This window comes from Ctenopharyngodon idella, chromosome 16 (assembly GCF_019924925.1).
Source record: "Ctenopharyngodon idella isolate HZGC_01 chromosome 16, HZGC01, whole genome shotgun sequence".
Taxonomy (NCBI): Eukaryota; Metazoa; Chordata; class Actinopteri; order Cypriniformes; family Xenocyprididae; genus Ctenopharyngodon; species Ctenopharyngodon idella.
In genome coordinates this window covers 15,621,627-15,635,432 of record NC_067235.1, presented here as the reverse complement: position 1 = coordinate 15,635,432, position 13,806 = coordinate 15,621,627, and the positions used below count along the sequence as shown (strand labels likewise).

Sequence of the window (13,806 nt, the reverse complement as noted above, 5' to 3'; positions counted from 1 at the left end):
GTTGTACTGTCAAAGTCTGGTGACAACCGAATTGTGCTGTCCACACATTGCACACCTAAATCCTTCAGCAGTTCCCTTTGAATCTCAGGCTCAATCACATGCCTAATGAGGGCTGAACATTTACTGTGCTGCAGTCAGATACCCTTTTGAGCAATTTTACCGACAAGTTCTCCTAAATGTTTGAATGCCAAGCAATGTGTGCTGCCAATTTTAGCTCTGTCACCTTAGCTGGTCAATTTTCACTGCAGTTATGCCACTGTCAAACAAAGTATGCTTGAAAACAGTCCCATTGTAGAGCATCATGATACTGTATGTGTGCTTTGGCTGCATCACAAAATAAATGCCATTTATTCTGTCCTGTAGTCTTGCAGTAAAAACAAGGAAATCATTTGGTTGGATTGTTTTATTACATTCTATAAAATCTGTTCTGCTGATCTGTTCTACTTTTCATCCGTTCACGTATCAACACCCCCTCCTGTGCACATGTGAAGAAGTGAAACATCTGAAACATCTACTGCATGATCTTTTTCTTTCTTTCTTTCTTTCTTTCTTTCTTTCTTTCTTTCTTTCTTTCTTTCCACATTAAATCTATACACAAAGAACTCAGTAGAACAGATTTAACAGCTGTTCTTTAGTCCTATGTTTCACGTCACCCATGTTTATTTATTAAATATTTTGGCTGGTTTTTAAATATAAATTATATTAATTTATAGCTCATATATTACTACCTAATGTTTAGCTACTATTGATTATATATCAAACAGTTTCTCGAAAATAATCAGATACATCCTCACTGGGAAAATAAAAGAACTGTGATAATATAATGGGTAATATAAAACAGAGGTTCCATGACTAAATTCACCTTTAGACCTGAACATATCATCACTCAGGGAAAAGAAATGAGGAAGTGACATTTTGTTCTGGCCATAAATAGGGAGTTTTGGTAAACAAATTTATATGGCTGTTGCTTATATGGAAGTTGTATTATTTGATTACCTAATTATATTGTTCATTGTTCAATATATCTACTGTTGTTATTTATAATGTTAACTAATGACATTTGGCAGATCAATTTTCTTTGCTCCAATTAGTCAATTACTTGTTCATTCCACCTTCTGGTTCTGGTTTTCAGCTTTTTTGAATATTTTATTATATTTTATATTATATTAACATAAATTTTTCTTTTTGATGTGAAAACACTGACACACAACTGATAAGGATTTATTAAAACAAATGCAGTAAGTTAAACTTGTGATTGTTATTTCCCCATGAGGATGAGTGCTGCTCATCATGATTTAATTCTGAACAAATTGCAGGTACCAAAAGTGTCAAATGTCCACTTTTACCACTTCAACAGTATGTTGTTTAAACCAATTTTATTACAACATTTGTTGTAGCGACATAAATAAGTAAATGATACTGCGTAAAAGTACACCGTGCATCAAGTTCTCCACGTAAAATATAAGGCTATGAAAATAATGTAGTAGCAATACAAGATTAAAGTAAAAGTTGTAATATTTTGAGAATTAAGTCAAAATTAAAAGAATGAATTCACAGCATTACAACAAGAACTTTGTAGGTATACGAGAACATTTTGAGAATAAAGTCAAAAGGTATGTGACGTGTTGTACAAAATGTGTACATGTTGTTTACATGCATATATACTAGGAAAAAACAGGTTGATACTTATAAACATCAACGTATTTGAGGGTAAGCTCAGCAGCAATGTAATGCAGAAAACTCTCACTGTTTGCACATTCACTGCAAATACATGTTTTGTTTCATGTTATGTTTATGTATTTATGTTTATTATTCATAGATGATGTTTTGTAAATGTTTTTTCATGATGTTTTTAAAAATAATGTTTTGAAATGTTTCATCTAAATGTGCCATTTACATTAAATATTTTGGATATATTGCCTGTACTAGTGAACTACTAGTGTAGTTTGGTTACTTTTGGCTACTGGTGTACAGTATATACCACAACAGTGTAATATTAAAACGTTTCTTATTAATATTACAACAATTTTGTGAATTTTGACACTCTAAATGTAATACTTAACATCATTTTGCCTAATTGATTTACTGTAGTTTTAATACAGGTCCATACTGATACTGTATCTCATAATATATATTTTTTTTACCTGCAGAAAAAAAAAGTTTTTCACCTTGTAATTTTGTAAATCCATATTGTAACAGCCGAGACAGTTTAATGTGCTAAATTAGATATTAGTGATTACTGTCACATCTTACTCAAATATTTATACTGTATGCATGTTTAACAGCATAAGTGAAGTAAACATGGATGGGACCAAAGCACAATGTTACAGCTATCTCCTGCCCTGTTGACTGAAGTTATTATTGCTCTTCCACTATCAAATCTAAGACATGACTCACGTCATATCCAATGCTAGGTGACGCAGTGAGATCTCTGCTCTCTAGAACACCCGTTTGTCATTAACTGAAAACTGATGAAAATAGTTCAGATGATTTGAGCTGCAGCTCCTGACAGTTGAGAGCTCGATCATGATGGTTTATTATCGTTTATACTGTACACTGTGGATGTTCTCGTGTTTTGGTGAGACTTCTAAGCAATTAAATAATGCTGAGTATTGAATTTAATTCTACCTGCAGAAATATCTGTCCATCTTTTTTCCACAGAACAGTATTTTGGTCAAGATCTGCAGATCCCTGAGCCGTCTAATAAAGCAGAAGGAGACAGTGTGGTGTTCGCTCCTGATAACCCACCCTCCACATCTATTCTTATAACTCAATGGTTTTTTACTTCAACTCTTATAATTACAGTAGCGTCAGGTGTACCTACAGTAAACCCCGCATATGAAGGCAGAATCAGTTTTGACAGCAACGCTCTCGCTCTGACACTGCTGGACCTGAGACTGAGTGATTCTGGAATATATAGACTCAGTGTAACAACTAGTGCTGGAGACACATTACTGGAGAAACTTCACTACAAGTGTTCGGTGAGTGAGTTACGAAAACTTTATTTTTTATTTGAGCATAGGCTATATGTCTAATAGATGATGATAAAAATGGATATTTAATAATTATGTTAAGTATGGATGGATGTTGGGGGTTGATTTTTATTAAAATACGGTTTACATTTTGCTGTTGTTGTTATATGATTGCATTAAGACAGTCTTGAGAACTTTTTTACTTTCATCATTTACTTTTGGTACTTTATACTTAGGCTTGAATTCATATTGTTTGACCTCAGTATTAATCATGAAATGTTTTATATAGATTGCCCTTAATAAAAGGGTGTTTTTAATCTTAGGGACATATTAAAGGGGTCTTATATAGGCTTTAAAACACCTAGGCCAGTGGTTCCCAACCACATTCCTGGAGGCCCCCCAACACTGCATGCTTTCCATGTCTCCTTTATCAAACACACCTGATTCAGATCATCAGCTCATTAGTAGAGAATGGGAACCACTGACCTAGGCTATTCAAGCATAAATAAACATTTCTGTCATTGTTGATGGACCTTCAGTACTGCCCTGGATCACACTGAATTGAATATCATTCAGTGCTCACTAAATGTGAAAGACTCATTTTAGATCCAGTGTCTTTGTCCTTTCTCTCTCATTTACACAGAAAAAGTATCTAATGTCAGGCTTATTGGTCAAGAAGAACCATTAATAGAGGGTGAATCATCTGCTAACATCACCTCTGAAGGAAATGGCATCATCACCTCTGTGCAGTGGATGAAAGATAACAGTCCTCTGTCTCCTAGCAACAGCATCATCTTCTCACCTGATCACAGATCAGTGTCCATCAGTCCAGTGCAGAGATCAGACAGTGGGGAATATCAGTGTACATATACAAACACTTTCAACTCTGAGACGGCAACATACAGCCTGATCATCAACTGTGAGTGTTAAACATTTAAACAAAGATGATTTGAGCTCAAACCTGATGAAATATATACATACTCCATTCAGTTAACAGTGAGTCTCTTGTGTTTGTTCTAGATGGACCAGAAGATGTTTCTATTAAGGGTCCGGATGTGGTGGATTTAGGGGTTCGTGTGTCTCTGTCTTGCTCTGCAAATTCTGAACCTTCTGCCTCATTCAGATGGAAGTTTAATGGAACAAACACCAGTGTGACCACAGACACATTCACTATAGATGAGACTGACTTCACACACAGTGGAGATTACGACTGCACTGCCTGGAATAGTGTCACAAACAGAAACGCTTCACAAAGACATGCTTTACTAGTTAAAGGTAAGCAGTTAAAAATAACCTGAAATTTGATAACCATTTCTTTGACCTTAATTTACCACTTGCACAAATGTACTTTCTATTTTTGAAAATGTATATTTAAAAAAATAATTTCCTTCTAATCATTTTTCTTACTGTTTTATACACCTCTGTTCTAGAGTTGTGTTGCTTTGAATAGTCTGTTATTGTTCATGTGTGTTTGCCACAGTAGGTGGAGGAGGAGGAGGACGAGGAAGAGATCCCAGATAGCAAGTTACCATTGAAATAAATAAGCATTGATGCATCAATGTCAATGGAACTGAATTAAAATTTCATTTATGTTGAAACAATGTTAGAATTTTAACAAAATAGCAATAGTAATGTCACTGAATCATTAAGAAGTGATGTTGATTCTACATTTGTTTGTTTAAACTGGTTGTAAATACAACTGAAATTATATGGAATATCAACACAACTAAATCAATGTTGTAATCTGATGTACCCGGAGATAATGATGACACAACATTAAAGTTTAACATTTGCTACATCAATTCCTGATCATTACAAAGTTTCTATTACTACACTAAAACATAAAAAACAAGAAGTTTTGTGAAAACCATTAAAAACAGTAAATGTTGTATTGTCTTATATATGTTTTATTTTACCAGTTGTGGAATCCAATCATTCAACCATCTGAGGTAAGGTAGTTAGCCTACTTTATTGAGTATTTCCATTTTATGCAACTAATAATTATTAACCGTTATTTTTTCTAAACAAACCGGTTTCGGAACGTTAATAGCCTAATACAGAAGGAACGCTGGAACAGAAACGTTAAAATACCAATTCTGCTGTTTTTCGTTTTTAAGCCCTGGTTTGGACATTTTTTTTTTTTTTTTTTTTGTCCCCATGAGGAAAACAGCGTATAAATCATATGAAATGATATTTTTATAAAATGTAAAAATGCAAAAAGTTTTCTGTGATGGGTATGTTTAGGGGTAGGGTTAGTGTAGGGGGTAGAATATACAGTTTGTACAGTATAAAAACCATTACGCCTATGGAGAGTCCCTGTAAACCACATATACCAATGTACCGTCTATAAGATCAGTTATAGATTCAGTCATCTGGAACACTGAGAACATTTACTGTATTGCCAGCACACTCTGTTCTACACAAAACCTCACGACTGTTTCATACTTCATCACACCTTTTGACAACACACTGAATAGATACTATTACAAACATTATGGATTTTATGTCAATTAGGTAATGTATTTTCTAATTGTGGCATTTGTAACCTGTGTAAATATTTCAGCTACAAGGGTGATTTGAAACATGTATCTTGCATTGTTTGCTATTTAATGAACTGACTGTTAAAAGTACAAAATTGAAAGAAGATCATACTGTTGTTTTTTGGTGATTAAACCAAATGTTCTCTTTACATATCACAATGATCTTGTGTTTGGAACAGTGATTATGTAAAATGAAACTTGTACAGCTAGAATGAAAGCATGAGATCAAGTTTTGAACGAATGACAAGCTGTGTTAGAAGTGTGATCAGTTTGGAGTTTTGTACTAAGAGTTTTGAAAATGTACACCTTACTTGTGAAAATAGTACCAAAGCGAATAAAAAAAAAAAAACTGTAGGTGTCTTTCACTGTACTAACATTTAAATTAATCGTTTGATAGAGTGCACTTATTGTGTACATGTTTTTACGTTGTACTTATATTTATTAAAATATCTGCATGTGTTTACAGCTGTAATTAATTTCTCCAGTTACATTTATAATTGTTGACCCTTCCTGAGTCCTAACTGTACTTACTGATCAGTCTGTTCAGTTTTGACCCTTTATGAGGCTCTGAAATTGTTATGTTTTGTGTCCCAATAAGAAGTCAGTACAGTATATTGTACTGAAATATACAAGGACTGTTATATTCTCGCCCTAAACAGCATTACCACATCCAATGTAGAAAGACTGAATCAGTAATACTAAAACATGTCTTTGAGTTGATTAAAGCAGGTTAATTATACCAGGTTAAGTGTTTGGAGTGATAATTTCCTATTCAAATCTAGACACGACTCGTGTTAATATCCAGCGCTAGGTGGCGCAGTGAACTCTCTACATTATAGAACTGCAGTTTATCATTAACTGAAAACTGATATAAATAGTTCAGATGATTTGAGCTGCTGCTCCTGACAGTTGAGAGCTCGATCATGATGGTTTCTTATCGTTTATACTGGACGCTGTGGATGTTGTCGTGTTTTGGTGAGACTTTTTAGAAATTAAATTATGCTGTGTTGAATTTCTGTTTAAAATAATGAGACTGGTTGGTTGTAGTTGAATATTTAAATGCAGAAACATGTAAGTCTTCCTTTTGGTGAAATTGTTTTCCCCCTCATAGGACAATATTTGGGTCAATATCTGCAGATCCCTGAGCCGCCTAATAAAACAGAAGGAGACAGTGTGGTGTTCGCTCCTGATAACCCACCCTCCACATCGATTATTTTAACTCAATGGTTTTTTGCTACAACAGCTATAGTTACAGTAGTGTCTGGTGGAACTACAGTAAACCCCGCATATGAAGGCAGAGTCAATGTTGACAGCAACACTCTCGCTCTGACGCTGCAGAACCTGAGACTGAGTGATTCTGGAATATACAGACTGACTCTACAAAATAATTCTGGAAACTCACTTACAGGAGAAACTTCACTACAAGTCGGTGAGTGAGTTGCTAAAAATTGGTTCAGTATATAAGCATAAGGCCTAAAAGATGATGATATGATCTAAATTTAATAACTATGTGAAAGGGGAAAAAGAAACATATAGCCTATTTCGTCAGATTAACATGCTGTAAATTAAACAAAAATGTGGATGTGTAAAATAATTTGTTTCTAGTAATTTGGACATGCACAGACAGGTGTTACTTTGGGCACTCTTGTGTCGGGATTTTCTTTATTAAAGTTATTATTTTTAAATGATTAAAACCACACATATTTAAACTTAAAAAAAAATTATGGAAATCACATTAAAATGTCTTGGAATTGTTTTACTGTTATAATCTAATTTTAAATAGATGGTAACACTTTACAATAAGGTTCATTAGTTAAATTTAGTTAATTATTTGCAGTGTTTTTCAATTGCTAACTGTCACGATCACCAGTGAGAGTGCCCATCATTGCCACCAGAGGGCACTCCATCCTGGACTACACACATCATTTGGGCTCCATTTCCCATCTACCCTCATACCTGGACTGATCACCCTGCACCTGCTACCCATTATGCAATCACTCACTCATACATAAAAGACACTTGCACCCACACCTCCATGTGAAGGTGGTCTTTTCTGAGCGTTATTGTGGATTGTTATTCTTGTGTTTGACTGGACTGTTTCTCTTGTTTGATTCTCTGCTGCCTGCCCTGACCTTTGCCTGTTCCTGGATTCTGTACGTTTGCTGCCTGCCCTGATCTCTGCCTGTCCCTGTTTTCGCCTCTGCCTTGTCCTTGCCCTGTTGTGTTTGCTTATCAATAAAAACTGCAAATGGATCCTAACTCCGTTGACCCAATCCTTACACTAACATACATTTGTCCAATCTGTAGTCACATTTTCAAAACTCTAAACACATTTAGCAGAACATCCGTCTGTTTTGGCCTTACCGTTAACACAATTCATGTCGTTTTCACACAAAATACAGTCAATTAACACATTTCTAAAATGCTGAAATTTTCTTTTCATATAAGCTTACCCCATACCAAAATCATGGAGCTTTCTCATCTTATTTGCAAATGCCTAAACACAGTCAGAAATGAAGACCCAATGTTCCAATCATTAAATATAGTATAAAACCTACTTCTGCAACAACAGCAGCTCAAAAGTGGTGAAAAAATATATCAAACAAATACTGAAACAATTGATAAGCATTTTTAATTAGCAGATTACTGAAATATTGAGAAATAGTAGATTCCAATCTCAGTTGGAGGCATAGTCAGGTGTTGAATTTCTTTTCATTACATGGACACACAGTATAATAGAACTCTTTGAATTGGTTTTGTTCAGTGTGGATGCAGAACAACTCAGAGGAGCAGAGAGAGAGAGAAAAAATGTCTGAGTGAGGGAGAGGAATAGTTGAAGGAGCAGAGGAGTAGTTGGATCAGGACAAGGGAGAAGAAGAGGTATGGGAGAGGAGAAAGAATGTGTGCTGGACTGTGCATCTATGGTTTTCCCCTTTTACACATGTGGAACCTATGAAAGCAATTTCTGCCATGAATAGAAAATAAAAAAGGTAATTGTGTCTTTTTATCTCACTTGCCTGACTTTTTTCTCTCAATTCCTATAGTTTATATCTCACAATTCAGAGAAAAAGAAGTCAGAACTGTGTGATGTAAACTTACAATTGAAAAAATAAAGTAAATAAATAGAATTGTGAGATAAAAAGTCACAATTACCTTTTAAGCTTTTTTTATTCTGTGGCAGAAAAAAGCTTCCGTAATAACCAAAGGCCATGTATGTGTCACAGACACGCCAGGCTCCACCATTCACCAATCACAGCGCACCACTTCTCCCGAGTACTGATCACCGGCACCTGCACCTCATCACCACCTCATCAACACCAGTACAAAGAGCACTCACACACACAGCCACATTGTCCGGTCTCGTTGGCATCTAAACTTACCTGTATGCTTACCTCAAGGACTCCTACTAAACTACTTACCAGTCTCCAGCGTCTCCTGTTCTCCTCGTGTGATTCCCAGTTCGTGTGTGAGTGTTCTCCTTGTTTTACGTTCATCCATTCCAACGCCATTCAAGATCGCCACGTCTACAACCACAAGAGGACAGTATTACTTATCTTCACTCCAGTTATTCATCTTCACGTTGTCACATACTCACCTGCACTGCTGTTTAACTCTGCTAGTATCAATAAACATCCTTGTCTGTGATCTCCTGTCTCTGACCCTTCTGTGTTGTAACAGTATGTTGGATTTGCTGTTGATCAACGGCAGCAATTTCATGTTTTCATTTCAGTAAAAGCTTCATACTACAACGATGGTCACCCGATTAGCAGAGAATTTAACAATATTCCATTAGTTATTCCACTGAACGTGGAATCTGTTTCTTTTCCCAAATCTTCACTCACAAAGGGGATTATAAACGTTTCTTTCTTTTGTTCGCATTTAGGCCTTTTATAGGCTATTCGCATTCTTTACTGTGGTAAAGTAGAAAAAACACCGTAGGACAGAAACCTTTTTTCTTGCGCATCAATATCTATTTAACACAGTTTGTGCTTGTTATTAGACTTTATAAGGCACGTCAAGTTTATTTGTATAGCGCGTTTCACACACGCTGGTGATTTTTACTTTCGCTTTTTTTCTGGCAGTGCAAAATCAAACATAGCCTGAATGTCTTGCCCCTGCGGAGGATAAAACTCACTCTTCAGACCTTTTACAACAAGTGTCAGTTGCTTGTAACATCAGGAGATAACATGAAGATATTATTAAAGAGAAATGGTCTCTTTCCTGCTAGTGTCCTACATCCCTCTCAAAGAGCAGAGCGGTAGGCTATATGACGCATCTTTGTTTGGAAATAAAAAAACGAATGTTTTTAAATGATATTTAACTTTTTTTTTTGTTTAGGTTAACGTTACCATTATTTACCGATATTTATTTAATAGTTTTACAGGCTGTAGTGTGTTGTTTCACTGACGGAATAGCTAAAATAAACACGGCACGTCTGTTACCCCTGTTGAAAAAAACAGCATATGCTGGTTAAGGTAGGTTTTGAAGCTGGTATGCTGGTTTGAGCTGGTCCATGCTGGTCCAGGACCAGCTTAGGACCAGCACCAGCATAGGACCAGCATAAACCAGCTCAAACCAGCATACCAGCTTCAAAACCTACCTTAACCAGCATATGCTGTTTTTTTCAACAGTACACAAGGGATGTTTGAGCATTTTTTTTTTTTTTTTTTTTTTAATATTTCAAAATGTATTTCATTGAGGTAGCCTATATATACACACAAACATACACACATGCTCCAAATTTATAACATATTTAATATGTTTTTAAAATAGGCTATATAAAATAGTAAAATAGTTTCAACAGATTTTGCTGTGGTACCCGAAATTGGTACCAAGAACCGTAAAATTTTCATGGTATTGGTACCGACTACTGGAATTTTGGTACCGTGACAACACTAATCTACTGTACATTCTATAAAGTAATGACTCGTTCACTTTTAGATAGCATGTTGCCAAGAATGCACACATTCAACACTCTTCATATAGATTTCATATTGTCTGCAGGTAGAACTGAAACATGACAGTAATGCAGTTTTCATAATGCCATCAACTGTTAGTATTTTGACGGTCATTGCGCTTTGATTGACTATATGTTCATGTTGGATAGAAAACTAGTGCTAGTGTTTTGACAGAATGACTCGATTTTGAATCAGTTTTGCTGTGTTTTGATAGAGTTAGTATATGTTGAAAAAGGTTTTTAGCATTTTGAAATGTAGAGTTTGTGTCTGTTTAACAAAATATGGTTTTGGGCAGAAAATTAACTATTTGGCTAAGTTCGTGATGTATGTGTATTGCTGTGTTAAGAGTTCAGAAAAAAGAATTTTAAGTAGCCTATTGGTAAACGCTTGTTAGCAATTGTAAAAAACTGTAATTAAGAGTTAACGTGAACTAAGAATGAACAACTTCTACAGCATTTATAACAGTTTTTCTCGATTGCTTAAACACATTTCTGGAAACTATGCCTTATATTCTCAAAACAGTAAACACAAATCCATAACGTCTCACCCAATTCCCCAAACATCCTATTTTCAGGTCAAAATGAAGCTCTACACTGAAAACAAATAACTCTTGCTGAAAAACCAAACTTTGCCCTCAGACATCACTCACAAGCCCTCAAAAACACACACACTACAGCATAGTCTTACACACTTGTGAGATAAATTCAAAACAATACTACAAAAACAAAAACCAGTAATAAGTTATGTTGCTTGTGGTTCTCCCCCTCTAGGAACTTTTCACATGATGAACACATGTGTATACATTTGCTCATTTTTTATTCCTTAATGTGCTGTACAGTACAATACACCAAACAACAACAAAAAAATATTCTGCCCCAGCATCACATCTTTGGTCTGGGACAGGCCAGAGAATCTCATCAACATCACAGGCTATACTGGTCCTATCCAGGCAGCGGGGGTAAAATCCTCTTGCATGCCTGATCTACCCCTGACACGCATCAACTGAAATGTCTAGTCGGGCTTCTTCCATTCCATCGTCTCTGTGTCCTACAAAAATAGAAGTACTGATTACTGTAAATGTAACACATCCTTTTTACAAAATGGAAACAGACAGAAACTCTATCTGTATGTAAGGCAGTTTAATGAATGTGTTGTAACAGAGTACAGCACTCAAAAGTTACAGTAGAGTACACTGAGGTACACCTACCTGTTTTCCTCCCTGAAGATTCTTCTGATCGAGGCGACGGTGAAGCAACTTACAGTTTTTTTCAACTGTTTACACACATTTTCAAAACTTTGCTTCTTTTTTTCAAAACTTTACACACAAATCCAAAAATTGCACACACAAAATGCAAAATGCCTCACATCTCTTGCAAAATGAAGCACTGCATTCAAAATATCACAAACACATCTCAAAAGCAAACATTTGTCTTACTTTTCAAACACACTTGCCATAATATTCTATTTTTGGATATGTCATATACACACAGTTATTCAAAACCTAAAGCTCTTCTTTCATAAGCTGCTATGTAGAAGATTGAAAGTAATTGAAAGAGAGGTTTTGAAAAATTCACGGTAAACAGGAAAGCAAGATTGAAACCAAATGATTTTTTATATATTTATTTACTTTTTTACTGTAAGCATTTGTGGTTGTGAATACAGTATTGCACAGTAAGTAAGAAAATATAATACATCAACCATGTGTAGTTGGACAAAAAAAAAAAAAAAAAAACCTGCAACCAAAAAAAAAAAAACTAGCATAATTTTGAAAAAGGTGAATATTCCAAAGGAATGGTTTGTATGTGTGTCCTGGTAGGGGACCAAATGTCCTCACAAGTATAGTAATACCAGTGCATTTTGACTTTGTGGGGACATTTATATACAGAATGTACAGTATAAAAACCATTACACCTATGGAATGTCCCCATAGAACATGGAAACCCAACATGTGTGTGTGTGTGTGTGTTTGTTGGTGGGCGAGATGGTTGGGTGTATCTAGGCTCCATCTCTCCTCCTGGCTGGGTCCAGCCACGATACTTCATCCACGTCACATGCTATGTTCTCTCTTGCGTATCCAACCTTGGATGGAGGCAGCGTCAGTGTCTCCACATGCCTCCTCCATTGCCTGGAGAAGTGTTATGTTGACATAGGGATGATGATCATGCACTTTCCAGCACCATGTGGAGAAAAAAAAATCCTCAATAGGGTTTAGAAATGATGAATATGGAAGCAAGTAAACAACAGAATAGTTGTTCAAAACCTATAACTTGACCTTTGGCCTATTTATAGGCCTATTCTAAAGCCATGATTGGTTGGTGTTAAGTAAAGCAATGAGTGTTTGCACATGTGAGGAGTTAGTGTGAGGCATTGATGAATTAGTGTGGCATTTTGATTAGTTGTGTTTGAAAAAGGAAATCAAGATACTTCCTGTTAGATTTTTGTGTATTACATAGAGAATTGTGTGTTGTGTTTTGCAAAAAATGTTTTATGAAATTGAAAACTGAGTCGAAGGCCGAGAATTTGTGTATGGTTTTGCAGATTTGGTGTGTGGTTCTGCTGTTTGAGTGTCAGGTTTCAGAAATTGTGTGACAAGTAAAGATTTTGTGTGTAAGCAGTTGAAAAAAACTGTAATTTTGGCTGAACTCATTGCCCAGCCTTCCTCATAGTCATACCATGGACAAGGACATGGTCAACTAATGGCACAAATTTCATCTGAGACTCCTTGTCTCCTTGCACCTCATCCTTATCCTCATCCTTCATCTCTTCCTCCATTCCTTACTGCTCTTGCTCATCCTCTTTCTCCTCCTCCTCCTCCTCTCTGGTATCCTCAACCTTTTCAATCACGTCTCTCTGGATCCATTGTTCCAAAACTGAATGAACTGACTCGGGCTCTTTTATCTCTCTATTGAAGGTTCTGATTGGTGTGTGATAAATTCTGACTCTTAGCTCAAGCTGTGCTGACTTGAATGAACAATATTGAAAGCTAGTGCTTTCTAAATGACAACATATGGTGTAGGCAATGAGAAATTATGGGATTTGTGTGTAGAGTTTTGCAGTGACAGTTCAACAAATCTGACTCATGTGTCAAAACAGGGGAATAGTGTTTAAAGTTTAGGGAAATGGGTGTGCTTTTTGATAAATGGCGTTATGGTTTAGAAATTTTAGTTCAAAAGCCTGGTTATAGTGTTTAAGCAATTGAGAAAAACTGTAATCTTAGTGTTAATTTTAACATTTACTAATATATTATTAAAATCAAGAGTTGTATTTGTTAATTTGCTAAATTAATACACTGTGAACTAACATGAACAAACAATGAACAGCTGTATTTTTATTAAC

At 35.6% G+C, this 13,806-nt stretch overlaps 1 protein-coding gene and 1 long non-coding RNA gene across 19 annotated transcripts in view; both read left to right on the top strand.

Moving 5' to 3' along the window:
• LOC127497605 (carcinoembryonic antigen-related cell adhesion molecule 20-like) overlaps positions 1–13,806 on the top strand; it is a 105,388-nt gene that overhangs the window by 60,847 nt on the left and 30,735 nt on the right. For 2 of the 18 annotated variants that reach the window (XM_051866200.1, XM_051866205.1), the window contains exon 5: positions 4,453–4,849. The exons of 13 other annotated variants lie outside the window; for them this stretch is intronic. In XM_051866200.1, coding sequence (XP_051722160.1) covers positions 4,453–4,493 — 41 coding nt within the window. In that variant the 3' untranslated portion in view covers positions 4,494–4,849. Of the gene's footprint in view, positions 1–3,992; positions 4,850–13,806 lie in introns of those variants that run through there. 3 more of the 18 variants (XM_051866201.1, XM_051866204.1, XM_051866199.1) reach the window with 2 other exon arrangements.
• On the top strand, positions 6,796–7,769 carry LOC127497614 (uncharacterized). The gene is made up of 2 exons (XR_007925594.1): positions 6,796–6,941; positions 7,350–7,769. It is a non-coding gene; the product is annotated as an uncharacterized LOC127497614 (long non-coding RNA).